This window comes from Bos taurus, chromosome 2, assembly GCF_002263795.3.
Source record: "Bos taurus isolate L1 Dominette 01449 registration number 42190680 breed Hereford chromosome 2, ARS-UCD2.0, whole genome shotgun sequence".
Taxonomy (NCBI): Eukaryota; Metazoa; Chordata; class Mammalia; order Artiodactyla; family Bovidae; genus Bos; species Bos taurus.
The window spans coordinates 79,939,151-79,957,630 of record NC_037329.1 but is presented as its reverse complement, the minus strand read 5'-3'; the positions used below and the strand labels follow the sequence as shown (position 1 = coordinate 79,957,630).

Below are 18,480 nucleotides of genomic sequence, written 5' to 3'. Positions count from 1 at the left end.
ACTCTACCACCATGCTGTACATCAGAGCCCAGAACTCTCTCATCTTACAACTAGAAGTCTGTACACTTTGGCCTACATCTCCCTATTTCCCCCAAACGTTAGCCCTTGGCAATCACTATTCCTTTTATTCTGTTTCTGAGTTTTTTTTTTTTTAACTTAGATTCTACATACAAGTGATATCATACAGTATTTGTCTTTCTCTGACTTCTTTCAGTTGCCCTCAAAGTCCATCTTTATTGTCACAAATGGCAGGATTTCCTTCTTTCTCAAGACTGAACAATATTCCATTGTATATGTACACCACATCTTCTTTAGCCATTCATCTGTGGACGGACCCTTAGGTGGTTTCCCGAATCTTGGCTATTGTGAATAAAGCTGCAGTGAATGTGGCAGCGAAGATACTTCTTTGAGATCCTGATTCTGGGTTTGTTTGTTTTTTTTTTATATATATGCCCAGAAGTGAGATTGCTGGGTCACATAATAGTGCTATTTTTAATTTCTTGAGGAACTTCTATACTGTTTTCTTATCTTTTTTTTTTTTTTCTCTCTCTACACTGTTTTCTATAGCGGTTACATCAATTTACATTCCCACCATCGGTACATTACTATCTCACCACATCCTCACCAACAATCATCTTTTTGATAATAACCACTGAATAGTATGTTAAGAGGTCATTAGAATTTTAGGAACGGCATATTTTGATTTGGCAAACATCTTTTTTACTGAGTTTCCTATGATCAGGGCTCTTATTTCCAGGAGCGGTGGATTGGACCTGGGATCCCAGCACATAAGATAGAACGGTGTACCTAAGGGCATAGCATCTGAGTGTCAAGACCGGGCTCTGTGATACGGCAACAGGATGAGCATGGGGGAATACTGGCTAAGTATCAAAATGTCTAGCTCTCTATGTATGTATTTAAGAACTGTGTGTAATTTCTTAAGCTTGTGATAAAAGTCTCCACAGAACTCTATTTCTCTAACATGTTCAAATACTGGAAATACTAAAGCTTAACATTGAAGGCAGTCAGATCATTCGTAACTAGTGAATTATACTACCAAGAACTTGTTAGAAAACTGTACTTAATACTCACATTTTCTATTAGGTCACAAATGATAGCATTATTGAAGTACTCAATGTGAGTCCATTCTATGTCCTGAAAAAGAAAGAACATAATCAAATCCCATATAATGATGCTACAACACTACTATCTATAATACAAGACTTTGCCCATCTTACGATCTTCCACTTCCTCTCTGAAAATTTCCTTTATAAAAGTCAGGGTGGCAAATGTCATTTTATGGTCCCCAAAACTCTGGTAATGCAGCAGTCTAGCACAGACACAATTTGATTGAAATACATGCCCTTGACCTGGGCTGAGACGGCCTCCCCTTCCAGACTCCCATCTGTGGCAATTTCCCATGCACTTCGCTGGCTCTGGGCCATTTACTCACCAGGCCCTCGGGTCAATATTACTTTGTATATATTTACAATGTTTATAAGGAAATAAGTCAGAACTTGAACCCAAGAAACTAAGGCCTAGATTTTTCTGTTCTTAATTTGTAATCACAAGGAAGAAATTCATTTTAGAGTCAACCCCATGTTTAGGGCCATTAACTATTTCAAATGTAAAAATAGAACACTGCTAAGAAAAGAATTTTCAACAGAAAGACAAAATGAAAACCTAGGCACTGGTTCTAACACCAGCTACAAAGCCAAAGCTGGGAGGCCAAATGTAAACATTCTGTATCTGCTTACAGTCTGTCCGTAAGTGTAAACATTTATTTTTCCAGAAGGGGAAGAGAGCTAATTCATACTGTAAGCTAAGGATCTTCCTATATACTCTTAGAACTGGTTTAGACAATCTGTACAAACTGTTTTAAGTTACAGATCAAAGTTTGGGTATTCACTTTAGGATGAGAAGACAGGAAGAGAATAAATCTGGCTTTTAGGATGTTTATGTTAAAAAAGGTGTCATTCAAGTATAAAATGTTTCTAAAGCATGATAATAATTCCAAATGGTAAATGAAATATTTATGATTTAGTTTTTGAGTAGATGAGTTATTTTACTAAGTCACTGGGGATAATATTCACATTAGAAAAGTCTATACTGAGAGGCCATAAAAAGAAGATTCTGTGTCTTTAATGACTTAAAATGACACTATAGAAAAATGAAGAAAAATAGGTAATATTACTAAAATATTAAAGCAATAAATGAAATGGAAACAAAACATAATGCAATACAGATACAATAAAATTTCTCCTTTTGTCTAAAATAAATACATTTATACATAGAAAAATGTTGGCTATTTAAAAAAAATCAAAGGGTGAAAACCAAGTATCTGTTTTAAAATTAAGGATGAATGTACTCTGTAAATATGACTTGATTATTTTCCAACTACATCTAAATGAGATAATACATCCACAGCACTAGCATTAAGATCTGCTTTTATTTAAAAATGTTAGAAAATCAATGTTTTTAAAGAGTGAACCAAGTCTTAAAATATTTTCAAATTTATATACAAGACTTTTTAGGTGTACTGTTCTCTTCAGTTTGGGCAAATGCGTAGCGTCAGGTAACCACCACCACAACCAGCCTCCAAAACCCCCCAAGCTGCCCCTCTGTAGTCACACACCTATCCTCTGGCCACTACTGACTATTATGTCTCTATCACTGGTGCCTCGACAGCTCTGACTTCTCTAGAATGACATACAAATAGGCTCATACATATGTAGCCTTTGAATCTGGCATTTTTCATTTAGCAAAATGCATCTGAGACTCCTTCACACTCTTGTGTGTATCACTTGTTTGTTCCTTCTCATTGCTGAGTATTAGGGCCTCGTACAGATGTACCACTGTTTTTCCATTCAATCATCTCAGACTAGTTTCTTAACAGGGTACTATTTTACTTCACTGCACTGGAATCCCGTGAGACTCAAGTCCGTCAACTGATGTCCACTGAGCACCTACTATGTGCTGAGCACTGTCCTGCACCAACAGCAAAGAAGTTCCCAGTCAGCTCAGATGTCGTAACAAACAGGCTTTAAAAAGGTACTTGATACATCTGATTGTAAGGTTATGTCTGAATAGTCTTCTGAAACCAGAATTTGTATTATGAGTTAAAAAAGGAATACTTAAAAACTTTTTTCAACATTACCTCCCGTATATATTCCTCTTGCTCTTCTTTAAGAGTCAGCTCAATGAAGATTTGTTGCAGCTTTTCATTACAGTAATTGATAATGAACTGCTCAAAGCTGTTGTCCTATGTGGAGAAAAGTGAAGACAGCCTTATAAAGCATGCCAGCAGCGCTCTCACGACAATGCAGCTCTAACATCTCACTCCACGAGAAACGTCACACACTCTTGCGGACCTAACCGCGGCCCAGCACACAGCTCCCGGACAGAGGCTGGCACACTGAAGGCACGCGAGGAATGATTCACAAGTCAAGTGAATGAATGAAGGATACACAAGTTATGCAGCTTATAGAGAATGAAGAATTTTAGTTGACAAATAAGCAGCCCACACATGGTAAAAATGAAAAGTAAATACATTCCCCCCAGAAGATCATCAAAGAAACAGTGAGATTCTTCATCTCGGTCATCCAAGTACTGTCTTCCATTCTCAGGTGAAACTCTGGAGCTCAAGAAATTCTTTCTGAAAGAGCTCTTACTCCCCGACCCAGGGTCATATCCCTCATTCTGACTCTTACATACCAGCACTTGTGAAAAATCATGTTATGTGTATATAAGCATGTACATGTGTATTCACACCTTTGATTAGTTTCATACTCATCCGTGTCACTGGATTTTACATTTCAAAAGGGTTGAGCACACATCTCTTGCTCACTAATGGAAGCCCATGCCTGCAGCAACTTGTACCTGAACAAGCACTCATCGTGTCCTGGATGAGTGAATAAATGAATGCAGGGCTCACAAAGTACAGACTTAAGGGAATCAGTACATCAAAATCATCTCCTAGCTACAAACCATCTCCTCTCAGAAGGGTCACACATGTATCACTTTTATGATTCTCAGCAGTTTCTTCTTCACAGCAGAGTTACTGCCTAGAAAGATCCATTCTTAAACCATTTCTGAACAATCTGCAACTCTTAATGTATTGCTTTACATACAGAGGGTACAAAATGCATGTCTGTTGGATGAAAACACCAAGAACCACACCATTCAGAAAGAAGCATCTCTGGGAAATAAAGTTTGTGATTTTCACTCTCTCGTCCTCTTTGCACAGAGAGGACACGGTGGCAGTGAGTGAGAGATGGTGGCCACACCGCTGACTCTTCTCCCACTGCAGTGGACAGTCCTGGCCTCGAGGCTAAGAGGGGCCGCCCGTAATGGCAGAACTGAAGCTCGCCACTCTCTGTGAACACTGAGCAGCTGCCTTCAAATCTCTCCAGAAATGATGAAATCAAAAGTCATAGGTTTTTGAAAGCTGATCTTTCAAAATCAAATTTAGTTCAACCAGGACAAATTGTAAAATAATACCTGGGAGGGAGCACCTAGAGGTTGGCTAAGGATCTCTAATCACTAGTAAAGTAATTAATCCTGGGAAATTTTAAACTCTAAACCATGAACTACACATAAAATATATTATCACTGATTAATCTTACAGTGTTAAATGTTGAAGATAAAAGTTGTGGGTTTTTTTTTTTTTTTTTTTAATCCTGAAGGTTCTGACTTAAAAGGCACACAATTATCACCAGAACATTCAATCAATATAGTCCTGGACATGAAGGTCATTCCCCAGCACTCATTCTCATGTAAAGTTTTAAAAAACAAGTGCTCCAATTCTCAGAGCTTAATCAATTTGACTAGCAGCTGATGTTGGTCTGATATACCAATAGATGCCTTATTATAATCTGTATAATGCCATTTATGAGAAAACCTGGCTTTCCTAGTTTGGTAAAATATATCTGTATACTACCCCAAATTAATACTTGTACATAAAATTAAAATTTTAGTGATTTATAGGAGCAGATCTTTGTTTGTTTTTTTTAATTTTTTTTTTAATTCACAGAGTAAATCCTTTCTGTTTAATTTAACAGGTTTGTACCCACGGAGCTATTTAAACAAAATTATGCTAAATTTTCAAATGTTAACTAATGAGAAGAAGGGAGGGGAGAACCAACTGGTGTCCTTGACACAGTATGTGGCTGGGAGCAGCTGGAGGTATGCTTCCAGAACAGGACTATGAAATAAATACACACAAGCGAGTTAGGAACCAAGGCAAAGCTTCACAATCACAATACAACCTAAGGCATAAATCTGAGCTAAAGTAAACTTCCCCTTAATTTTTATAAGTTCTTATATGGACTTTTTTGTAAGTTCTTCTATAATATACTTCATATCCACACACAGTTAATCAATGGCCATTTACTGCAAAAACTTCACACAGTTGGAGAAGCTATTAACACAGGCGCATGCAACAGACCAGCACTGCACACAGGTCATACTTACTGCATTCTGGTGCACAAAGGGACAGATTACACAAAATGCAGTCAGTTCTCAATTTGCAATGAACTTCTAAAAGTAAACACTGATGGACAGTTATTTATTGGTGCGTATGACAGATTTTATCATCCAGGCTATATTTCTGATTGGCACAAAACTTGAGATCAAGACATCTGTCCCATCAACTCAAAAGACAGGATCACAATACCTACCCTACATGTGGTATCTGAATTGGAGTTCTGCTAGGTGAGAGCTACTCAGAATAAAAACCGTTTGCCTGAAATAATATGTCATATATCCTGCTTGAAGTCCTAAGGCTTCAGAATGTGGTGCTTCTAATGCTAAATTATCAGCAAAAATAAAATGTGTCTGACATATTCACTCAAAGACTTGGGGACAAATTTGGCAAGTCACCAAGAGAGTGAAAAGGTTCATTGAGATCCAGGGCGCCCCTCCCCTTTCCCCACCATAGCGACCCCTTCCTGTGGTACACGTGCTGTGTCCCCTTCAAATACAAACAAGAGGGACAGGAGAGTGTTCTGGAAACAGCCTAAGAACAAAAACTTGATTCTGACCTCAACCTGCTGCTTATAGAACAAAACCCCAAATCAACAGCACAGTCAATAAGACAGAAGCCAGCTTACTTCCTACAGAAACACCCCGCATTTGTCGCAAACCTACCTCACGGACCCCAAACATGCCATGAACTGTCAAAGAGTGATTCATTACTACTGAAAATGAAGGCAATCATATTTCCTGTGATTAATGTTTAGGTTGTTGACAGTGTCCCAAATTTTGGGGAAATGAGACTTCACAAATCATTAAATGTAAGTTGCAAAAATTTACAATTTGCAGAAAATTAAAGAACAGTCTGGTACTAGTTCATACAGGTGCAACTTGCACACACTCAGTTTTTTCATTTATATAAACATTAAATATCACCAGGTTCTTCTGCTCCCCTTTATAAAAGCTAAACTGGGTCAAGGAACCATCACATGAATATGTAGGCACCAAAGCAGCTTGGAATTTGGATGTTTTTTGGCTTGTCGAGAACTGCGGGTGGCCAGCAATCCCTGCGCCGGTTCTCTCTTGTACACGACAGTCCTGTGAATCAAAGTCTCCAAAGGAGGAAGCAGGCAGGAGCATGTTCTCGTGAATGACTCACCTCCTCTCCCTCCAGTTTTCTATCCACGCTCCACGCATGGAATTTTTCTCCATTGTCTAAAGCACATTCATCCCTAAAGACTGAAGGATAACACTAAAACTCTTGGCACAAGAACATACTGAATTTTCCATTAGACAATCCCCTTAAATGAAGCTCAGAACCACCCTTACCCTTGTTGGACTGCTCTAGAAACACAAGTAAACAGCAAAGCGTCTGGGTTCTATACCGTTCTACACTGTTTACAAAGAGTAGACTGGGGTAGTAAGCACTCATTGGATTTAGAGATATAAAATACACCAACATTTTAGAATCTAGGCCTTCTATTAAGAATTCTAGAGTTTGAGCCCAGCTTTTCAACATAAAAAAAAAAAAAAAATTTCATACTCCCAAAATTCATAGCCAGTTTTTACTCATGTCAACCATGAGCTTTCCACTTGTAGTGATTTTGAAAGATGAATCAAAAATATTGGCCTGTTATCATATTTGTATATTCTCAGCAACAAAGAAGGCTAATGATGTCTTTTACTCTTTAAGACAGATATTTAAATCTTATACTCCTTATAAATAATAAACATAGAAAGGAAGATGTAAAATAAATGAGGTAGCTCCTTCAACTCCATCATTAGGATGGTGGGTGGGAAGGAGTCTGCAGATGAACTAACCCACCTGCCAATGCAGGAGACACAAGAGATATGGGTTCGATCCCTGAGTCAGGAAGATCCTCTGAAGAAGGGCATGGCAACCCACCCAGTATTCTTGCCTGGAGAATCCCACAGACAAAGGAGCCTAGGGGGGCTACAGTCCATAGTGTTGCAAAGAGTCAGACATGACTGAAGCAACTTAGCATGCAGAAAATGTATGAAACAGGGGAGCAGTTCTAATTCAAAAGATCATAACTTACTTCAGCAAAAGCACTATTAATTATATATTTAATCGATATTTCCCATAGCTCAACACTTTCATCTGAGGTCAAAGTTTAGATGTAACAGGTTGGGTGGGGGTTCCATACTTTAAATACAATGGAGTCTTTTGCATAACAAATGAAATAGCACTTTTATCTAAAAGTTCTAAAACTTTGTAACAACACTGTTTTAGGAATTGGGCTGTATTATTGCTTTAAAGTGTGCTGTTGGTCTTAGCAAAGGTTTACTCAGTGGAAAACCCCTGGGCAGTCCCCATTTATAATGCTCTTCCTACAGAAAAATACAATGCACTTAACAATCCATTTTTAAAAATCACAATGTCAATAAGTGGGCCCCAGATCAAGAGCCACTCCCCCCCCACCGAAAATTAACTTTGTAAAAAAAAAAAAAAAAAAAAAAAAATCCTCAGAGTAAGAGAGAAACATTTAACATTAAAGATTGTCCTTTTCAAAAGACACTCACAAAACTGACTGACTGAAGCTATAGAAAACTTTCCTTTAAATATGTAACATTTTTCTTTCCAGTACCTACTCAAATATGAATATGGTCAATATTAGAAAAACAGCATTCCAGTTCTCTTAAATACTTTTTAAATATGCTTTGACTTAAAAAGTTATAGCGACAACAGACAAGCATATACATATTATGAACTATATTAATTCTCACCATTTTCATTCTAAAATCTACTTTCAATCATCTCCTTCCTCTTCAACTATAAGTTCTCCAGCATATAAAAGACAAAATTAAATACAAAAAGCTGGAACAAAAGATGTTCCCTGCAACTAGAATCAATCTTCTTTTAAAAAGTATTTTAGAAAACAAATCCTATAATCATTAGATGAACTTACCAGTTGGTCTCACACTGACATTTCCCCAGGTATTAGTTAGATTCTTTAATTTGAAACTATCATAGCACCTCGCCTATCACGGCCTTATGATATATGGCCACTTTCAATGAGGTTCTGAGATCAAGATGAGTAAGAATGCCTGATTGCAAATAACAGCATTTGGCCTGTGCAAAACTAGCTCAGTCACATGAGAGGTAAAATATTCAGTCACTGCTGTCCTGCTTTGGTCTACAGGACACTAACAAGAGTTCCCCAGTAAACCACCTGTCCACTCTATTAGATAAGTACTTAGAAAAGAACTGAATCAATTTAGATTGCCCAGCATTGTTCTGAATTCAGTTTCACTTTTTTTTTTTTTTTTTTAAAGAATAGCATTTGCTACTTTATGTAGATGCTATAAATATTCCTCAGAAATCTAAGGGCATGTTTTCAGTTATAAGAATATCCAAGCTGAATTGTGAAGATTTGGAGTGTCTGGATTATAATTCTCTTCCTTTGCAAAACTGAATACATTCTACCAGGATGTATAGCTAGATTTTTCTCCTCAATGAACTTTAATTCATTTCACCTTATTTTGGTATCAATGTTCCACTAATCTGTTTTCCAAACTAACATCAGATCACGTGTGGCCAGCAAGGCTGAGCCATTCACCCAGCTGAGACTGGAATGTTTTGCAGTCAAACGCATGTGTCATCATCCCATGGTTTAATGCATCAGTTTCCCTCTTCCGTTTAGAGACAGACCAAAGTAAATGAAAGGTTTCCACCAGCTCAGCTGAAAAACATTCTCATGGGAACTGTCAGTAGGGTCAAGAGGCAGAATTAGAAACATTTAAAAAAAATTCCTTCTAGTCCTGTACAATTTTTAAAGTGATGCCCAGGGCTTTCCAAAAGGCAGGACCTTAATTCACTGAATAAAAAATAAAGAATTTTCTCTATATTCTATGAGTTTATTTTCACTTGAGTATAAAATATCACTGAAATTTTCATTTTTGCACTGATGCGGATTCTAATGCCTCTTCTTAGGTCATCCTCTGAGCCCTTGCACATGAGCTTATGATACTTTTACGTCCTCAATTATCTGGGTTCCTAGTGTTCAACCTGATAAGCTCTGACATTTCCACATGTTCCAATTTTGCTGAGAATCCAGAAAAATGTATAATAGGATCTGGGGTATTTGTGTGAATACATTAAAAGAAAAAAAACAAAAAACTTTCTAATTCTGAATCAAAAAGGAGGTAAACGTATCTTAAAAGAGCCCAACCAAATCCCTTCTCTGCCTTTGCCCCAAATAAGTTTATTTATAAAAGAACTAATGCATAGATTGTTAAAAATCAAGATGCCTGAAAGATTAACTGAGAAGGTTTAGACAGGAAAATGGAGAGAACAATTAACTATAATGAAAAACAAATCTTAATTCTCTCAAGAAATTGGCAGGGAGGGTCCCCATTTACTAATTTACGGCATGGAGAAGGAAAATTAACTTCTAAAGATTTTATGGACATCATAAGATTTGCTGTAGACATACGACTGGTTGGATCTGGTCTGTTTAAAAAGAGTAAAATATAACCGATTTGGTTTTAGGAACATTATATACACACAGATTAGGTTTAGGTTAAGATGAACTGTGGGTGAGGCAGGGCATGTAGTGCAGAGGTCAAATGGCAAGGACCCCATATACGCTTGGAATTTACACTGAAGATTCCTGTTTATAAGAGCAACCTTGATGGCACATTGGAATTACCTGGGAGCTTGAAAATACTGCTGCTTGGACCCCACACCCAGAAGTTCTGATCTATTGGTCTGGGGTGCAGCCCGGATAGTTGAATTTTCCAAAGTTCCCCAGGTGAGTCCAACGTGTAGCTAAGTTTGAGAACTACTGAACTGGAGTCATGATAGAACATTGGGTTGCCTTCATCTTCCAGGAAGCTCTAATTAGCCATGAGAACTTCAGAACTTTCTTCTGAAGAAAGGAAGGCCATTTAGAAACATAATGCAGGCATTTTCAGAAAGTCCATAACTATAACAACGTTGAGAAAAATGGTGATAAAACTTGCAGAAGGAAAGCATGTTGGGAAAGGTAGGCTTGTAGAAAAACCTGAATTAACCATAAATGAAAAATATTCCTGGATTGCTAAAGGGTGTTCCAATCAGTGCTAAGTTACAGGAAGTTTCCACTTGGAACATCTAAATTCTGTTATGATTAGGTCTGCTTGTTTGTTGTTCGTTGGTTTAGTCACTAAATTGTGTCAGACTCTTTGAGTCCGCATGGATTGTAGCCCACCAGCCTCCTCTGTCCCACGTAATTCTCCAGGCAAGAATACTGGAGTGGGTTGCCATTTCCTTTAGCAAAGGATCTTCCTAACTGAGGAATCGAATCTGTGTCTCCTGCATTGGTAGGCAGATTCTTTACCACTGTGCCACCAGGGAAGCCGAATTAGGTCTATAATAAACACTTTAAAAAAGAAATCTAATTTCCTGATTAGAGCTTCCTACCAAAGAGAGGATGTGTCCTCAGCCAGCAACAGACTCTCCATCTTAGGACCAAGACCATAAGCTCCATGCAGGCAAGGAACATCTTTGCCTTGCTTACCACCAGCATTCTGGCTCACTGGAGGTACTGAATAAACCCTGGCGAAATGACTCCCTCACTTACACATGGTCAAACTGCTCATGAGGTTTAACTCAGGAGGACAGGGCACGGCAGGTCTCCCCAAGGCTAATTAGAGCTTACTGGAAGATGAAGCCAACCCAGTGTTCTATCGTGACTCCACTATCTTATTTAAAAAAAGGATCCATGTACTGTGACATGACACTAAACGCTCGCCCATTGACAAGGATCAATGAATTTTTTCTGCCAAAGCAAAAATAAAATTAATTTGATTTGAGAAATATCAATGAATAGAGTTTTTTTCTAACTTTCTAGTGAGATCTCCACTTTTGCCCTGCACATGAAACCATCTAAATGAAGATAAGCAATGTGCTAGGTAAGAAACCACTTTCCCTGCCAATGGTGAAGAATGACTTGACATTTGGTGCCCATCAAGTGACAGTAACCTGAGGTTTTGCTGGAAAGAAATTAATTTTAGCACCATGACTTCTGAGTCTACTCAGGCAATCCTTCTCATGCACAAATACCAAATTCTTCCTCTTACTAAGGGACCAGGAGCTCTCCTTTTCAGAGTCTGCTAAAAGGACACCAATATAAGCAAACACTGTGCTGAAGGGCAGTCTTCAAGGGCAGCAGGAAGCACAAAGGTCCCCTGCATTCTTCTACCAGCACACAGATGAACCCTGGGAAGGCGCCCTACAATGCCCAGGAGCTTAGCATGATGACAAAGGTGCAGAAATAGGGAGCATTTCAGAGACTTAAAGCATTTGGGTTTTTTCTTCGTCTCCAGATACTGGGAACATGTGAGTTTGGGGAGAAAAGTAAAGAAAAGCCCAGTAGAAGGGCTTTTTAAATTATTTATCAAAGAGGCCTAAGATTTAGGTCCTGAGTCTGACATATAGTAGCCACATAACCTTGGGATAGTTACTTGACCTTCAAAGCTCTGCTGCTGCTGCTTTTTTAATAAAAGGAGAAATAATAGCAGCCACTCCATGAGACTATTGTGGCAATTAAATCAGACAATGTACATAACACTACAATTCTTGCATATCGACAGTTCTCAATGATTATTTCCCTCTAGCTGTTAAATATGGAACATGATAAAGCAAGGAGAAGGCATGATCCCCAAAGTCAATGTTGTAAGAAAAAGGCATTTACTAGAAAGGCCTGGCTGAGCTGCAGGAAGCGAGCTGATGTCTTTTTTGTGACCCTGTGACGCTGATACTTGGAACATGTAAATTCTTCGGGTGGTCACTCTGGGTAGGGCCTCGTTGTTTAAAGGAATTCACAAATTACTGGTGGTGAGAGTTAAGATCTACTCATTATTTTTCCTGAACCAAACTAAAATACCAGTCCTAAAAGTAAGGCTCCTTTAGGTCTCACTTTAAGTGAGAGTCCTTTAAGGATGCCTGCTGCTGCTACTGCTGCTGCTAAGTCGCTTCAGTCGTGTCCAACTCTGTGCGACCCCAGAGATGGCAGCCCACCAGGCTCCCCCGTCCCTGGGATTCTCCAGGCAAGAACACTGGAGTGGGTTGCCATCAGGTCCTTAAAACAGCTTCTAAATGCCAAAGTTAGCAAGGGGGTAAATACGAAATTCTAATATAAGTCTATCATGTTTAAATATTTAACTTGCAATGAACATGGAGTCTTTTAAAAAGTTTCATTATGAACTTTTAGCTAAAAATTTCTTTCAATCTGTGCAGCAGAAGTCATAAGATTACAGTTGGATGAGACCTGGATAAGACCCAACAAAGCACATAATGCAGACACTCTCTGCCTGAGTCCTACAGAGATGAAGTAACCAGCTCTGGCCAGGCCACAGCCAGCCTCTGGCTCTCCCATTTCTGGCTTTTTTTATGGCACCATCCTATCTGATTTTCAAGCAACCTACAAATGAACAAATATTAATAACTACAGACATAACGTCTATATACTTTGTTAGGAATTTCACAGTAAGAATTCTGCATTTGCAATTTCAAAAGTCAAATACTAATACAAGAAAACAGCACAGTCTCCAAAATACTGGATCTCAGCTCTTAACACATACACACACACATACAACTGTTACATCTTTACAAAAGTTATTTGTAGATTGAGTCATATTAATTATATTAAATGCTGTCTATAGAATACATGATTTAATCTCCAATTGTTTCACAAAATAAAGATAATAATAACAATAATAAGCAGCTCACCTCAAAAATTTCGAAGCCATAAATGTCCAAAACACCCATGACTTTCTTTCTCACTTTTGTCTGTGCCTTAAAAATAGTTTCAAATTGAAGGGTTAATTTAAGCATTACATATAACACTAAAAGCATAACAAGGACTATAGACATAGATTACAAGTTAATTGTGTCTCAGGCCTAGAAGAATAGAATTTAGGTTTTTTTAAAACACATGAAAGAGGAAAGCCAGTTTATATTTGAAAGTGTTTATTTGAAAACTCTAAACAAATTTAGTATTTAAAGTCTTTCTTAATTTCTTTTTCTTATATTTAATTTTATATTTTAATTATATAAATTTTAATTTATATAATTTTAATAGATGATTATTATTTTGATTATAAAATGATAATCATTTTATATGATTATAAAATTTTAATAATAGATGATTTAAAGAAGGAATCATTATGCTTTCTTTATCAGGTGCTAAATTAGATGCTTAATTATAAAAAAAGAGATCATAGGGTCTTTCAAAACCATCTAGTCCAATACTTTCATTTTCCTGAAGAACATATTATAGCTAGACTGATCCAGTGACCTCTGCAGCCAAGTGTGCATAACTAGTCACCAGATGAGTCACAGCCAGGACCCAGGATGCTCTCTTCTGCAGTAACTCTGCAAATACCATTAGACTATTCATTGGTGAGATTTCTCATAACATGCATGCAAAACAAAACAGAACTGCTGACAAATTTCAATCCCAAGCAAGGTAAATGCTTTTCAAGGAACAATCTCGGTAAGTGCTAATCAATTACCTGATTATAAAATTAAAATATCCTTAACTTAATGTTTATATTCTTCATACCACTTATTACAATTATTTATTTATCTGTTTATAGAGATTCAGTACCTTAATGCTTTCATTGATTCGATTTACCAGCCATGAAAACAACCTGCTGTAGAGGTTTTTAGCCAGAGCATCACGGGCATAATAAGCCTATTAAAAAGAAAGAAAAACTCAATACCCACAATTACCACAATGCTTAATTTCAACAAAATAATGAAGATCTTTTAAAATGATATTGAAAACTTTTATTTCAAATTTCTTTTCAGAGCATTTTTATTGTACTCTGGATGAACAGTCAAGCCATTAAGAAAACTGGGAAAATGGCTTATACCCAGTTATTATACTTTTTTGCATCCCAGGAAATTAATTTTAAACACTGCAAAGGCTTTCTCCACAAGGATGTTCATCTCAGTGTTAATAGAACAGAGACAAATCACAGGCAATTTAGATGTCCAACAACAGAAGCATAGTGAAACAAATAAACAAGCACCTGGTGGAAGGGAAGTTACACAGCCATCACAGAATGACTGTTATAAAAATCAGATAATGAAATGAAAAATCCCTATTGTGCTTTGTGATAATAAAAAGTATACATTTATTATAATAACAACTATTTTTTTTAACTATTAGATGTAGGAAACTCAAAGGAAATATACTGAAAATGGTTTTGACTGATGAGCTCTCTAATTATTTTTCATCAATCAGTCTTTTGAGCATTTAAAAAAACTTTCGTAATAAGCAGTGTAACAACATGTTGTTGGATAATACTTTGTATAATAAAAATAAAGTGCTTTCACTCGGTTGTCTGTTTGAAAGCTGTTCACAGCTACTTAACAAAGAATAGGTAGAAGACATGGACGTCTCTCTGACCTTGATTTAGAATACAAAGGTTGGAGAAAGTTGGGTTTGGTCAGGAGACCTAACAGACCCTAAGCAAACATCCAGGCTGCCAAGGGTATGCAGGAGTACTAGTGATACGTCTGATACCATTGCTCTGGGGACAGGCCTGGAAACGGGGAGCAGGAGCCCAAGAAGAGATAGGCCCCAGGAAAGAAGAGGTTCTGTTGCTGTTTTTAATACTAGACATATGTGTGTACTTCATTGTTTATAAACAGAAAGTTGGGCATTACAGTTCAAATGAATCATTTTTATTTTATAAAGAACACAATATACTAGATTATGTGAACATTCTTTCTCTACAATTCTTCTTTAAATGAAGTGTGACAACTTTAATAACAGACTCACTCCATGGTAACATACTACAGCTGGGAAGAGAGTACCTTTTCCCTTTATCTGATACTTCCATGCTAATCCCAAACCCGTCTCCCTAAGTCTCAGGCAGCTACTTCAATATGGGTTAGAAAATTCACCTAGACGTTGGTAAAAAAATAAAGCCTGACCGTCCGATACTATACATGGGGTGGGGGCTGGGAGGCAGAGGGAATAATTCCACAGAAGAAAATGTTTATAAAATGCTGACACAAAGACAGAATGTTTAATTTAGAAGACTGGTCTTTCTCCAATACCCTTTCTTCTAGGTTTTGTTCTGTTTTTTTTTTTTTTTTTTTTAAATAGATAATTTAAGTGCCTAGTGTCTGCAGGTATATTTTGAAGTGTCCTTGTCCTCTTCTATGGCTTCATAAACCTAGGTAATTCTTTCTTAATCCTTTCCCCTTTCTTCTTATAAGTTCAAGTCATTTCCAAACACTACTTATTTATAAACAGACCCTATTTCATCATCACATCATCCAGCTCTCCTAACCGTATGCAATTTGCTATAAACAAACCACTGTTTCAGTATGCAACTGAATGAATACTGACAACTTATTCTGGTAAACTGCTCTATATTTTTTAAAGTGTAACCACTGACAATCTTAATCGTCCTTGTTTTGTTCAAAAACTTATTTAGAAGTCTCAAACTCAGATGCTTTTAGGGACTGCACAATAGAAATCAACGGGAAATAGTGGGGTCCAAGCGAGATGGAAACTGCATTCCAGGTTAAAGGAACTCAACTTCAAAATTTAAAAAGCAAGCTAACACAAATAAGCCAAAAACAAATAAGCCAAAACTACAATTTCCTCAAATATTCATCAAATAAAGTACACCTACTGAGCTGTATCTGGCCTCACGGATGTCAGTTTGCTACCTGTAGTTTCTTGGGTCTGACTGCTGCCACCTCATCTCCACAGTAACATCCTCCAAAGGACGGATTATTCCCATATAAGGATCATGAGTAAGGTGTGTAGAAATAAGGGAAGACGCCGAGTGCACAGACTCGCCATCTCAGATTCTAAGCACAAATGACATGACTGTTTCTGCAGTTGATGAAGCTCTTAGAGAAAAACCCCAGGAGGAATCTGCTTCCAAGATGATGTCCAGTATCAGGAGTGACCCAGGACAGTAGGGTAAGTGGAGACACAGAGATGCATGGCATGGGGCCCACCTTCCGGGAGCTTAGAGAGGAATATAGGAGGTCAAACAATCAAAGGGCAAGTTCTAAAGGAGTTTGCAGGAGAAAAACAAGTTCAGAGAAGGAATAATCGGGGCTTTATGATTGCAGAAGGCTTCCTAGATGAGGTACAATTCAAGGACCATCTAGACAGCAGAAGGAATTAGCAATTACATGGATAAGCAGGAGCAAAGACCCCAGGTAGAAATGAGTATGGCATTTAGAGAACTATCAGGGAATAAACTGGGAGAAGTCATTTAGGGTCAGATGACAGGGACTCTGGGAGCCAAGGTTCAAGTATGTGGTAGAAGCTGAATAATAACTCTGTCTTGAGTTTCTGTTATTTCAATATTAGTCATTCCATCTGGGGAAAGATCTAAATGCCTTGGGGAAAATGAGGCATAGAGCAGTAAAGATGATAATGGGGCCCAAGAATTGAAGTCATGAGGAAAAGGTAATAAAACAAATCACATCTTGTAGGAATAAAAATCTTTTAGGCCATAAGACTTGTGGAAACAAACTCCATGAATCCTACAACACCAAGAAAAAAACTAGAATAAGAAGCTGAATAATCTGAGATCTCAAGCCAATTTTTTATGTCAATGGTTAAAAGAATGGGGGAAAGTTTTACCCTGTAATGCAAGGTGACCCAAAATTATAAATGTAAGAGGCACCTGGGTCTGATTTCTGTACAGGATCATTAAAATGCAAGAATAAAACACACACTAAAAAGACAGAAATACATCCATATATATTCCATATATATATATAATATATATGAAATATTCCTAAAGGGCCTCTTAAACAGATGTTTTCTCACCGCATCACTATATACTTCACCATCCCCACTCTGTTGAAATATTCTCAAAATGGGACCTCGGGATGGACCGTAGCAGCAGCAGCGGCAACTGGGAATTTGTTAGAAATGCAAATTCTCCCATCCTACCTCAGACCTACTGAACCAAACACTGCAGGGGGTATGACCTGCAAACCGTGTCTAAGAAAGCCTCCAGGTGATTCTCATGCACCCTCAAGTTGGAGAACCGCTGTTGCACACAATCCGCTCTGACATCATTTCTAGCCATGTAGCTCTGAATCCTCTTTACATATTTATAGCCTTAACCAAGCCTGATCAACTCTTTTCTACTATGTACTCCAAACCTGGCTCCTCTCACACTTTTCTTTTTGAAATACCATTTCGTCTATTCTTTATACATCTAATCATTCAAAGACTGGCTCAGAAATCATGTTCTTAGGTCCCTACTAATGGTCTACCCGGAGGCTTCCGCTGTGTGGGCTCTCAACCAATTTTTCTTGATGAGGCAAGTGACTCACCATCTGACTCTGAATGAGTGAGGTGGACAAGGACAGACATGGTAGCAGTAGTAGTAACTTAGGAAGAAGGACACATAGCAGTTATAGCTAGAAAAGGATTGTTACACTTCAAATTTACATAATTATAAAGCTATAGTATTTTCATAGTCAAAACTGCTCATCTTAAGTAAGAAATCAATGTTGAAAGAAAGCTAAAAGCATGTATGTGTTTTGGGTTAGTAAGAAAGTCTAGCTCAGAGCAGTAGAGAGGCAGACTAAGCCCACTCTATGTCTTGCAGATGCTTAAGGCTACTTACAAGGAGGATGAAAATACAGCTAGACAGAACAGGCCTGAGTGGGAAAAATCCTGAGTTAACCGTTTAATTCTAGCCCAGATCAACAGTGACTGGTGGGACAGTGTCTAAGCCATAGAACAAAGCGTTTATACTGAAAAGGTCTATACAAGCTCCTACATATACAAGCATGCTGGAATACATCTGTTCATCCATCCTTGAACCAAAGGAGAAAAGACATAAGCAACTCAGACTTGTGTCTTAGAAAGACTCCACTGGCCTAAGTGTGGAGGGTGGAGGGGGAACAGTAAGAAAGGCAGGGAAGCCAATCTGGTCATTTAACCACAGCCAGCTTCCCCCACTGTCTTCTCCAAATCAATAATGGTGCTTGGGCCAAAA

The 18,480-nt window shown here is 37.8% G+C and overlaps 1 protein-coding gene across 8 annotated transcripts in view; it reads right to left on the bottom strand.

Annotated features, from left to right (window-relative positions):
* Positions 1-18,480, bottom strand: part of MYO1B (myosin IB) — a 199,208-nt gene that overhangs the window by 37,156 nt on the left and 143,572 nt on the right. For all 8 annotated transcript variants that reach the window (XM_024976322.2, NM_001102199.1, XM_059875676.1 and 5 more), the window contains 4 exon segments: positions 14,088-14,174; positions 13,208-13,273; positions 3,158-3,262; positions 1,093-1,155 (listed from right to left, as the gene is read on the bottom strand). In XM_024976322.2, coding sequence (XP_024832090.1) covers positions 1,093-1,155; positions 3,158-3,262; positions 13,208-13,273; positions 14,088-14,174 — 321 coding nt within the window.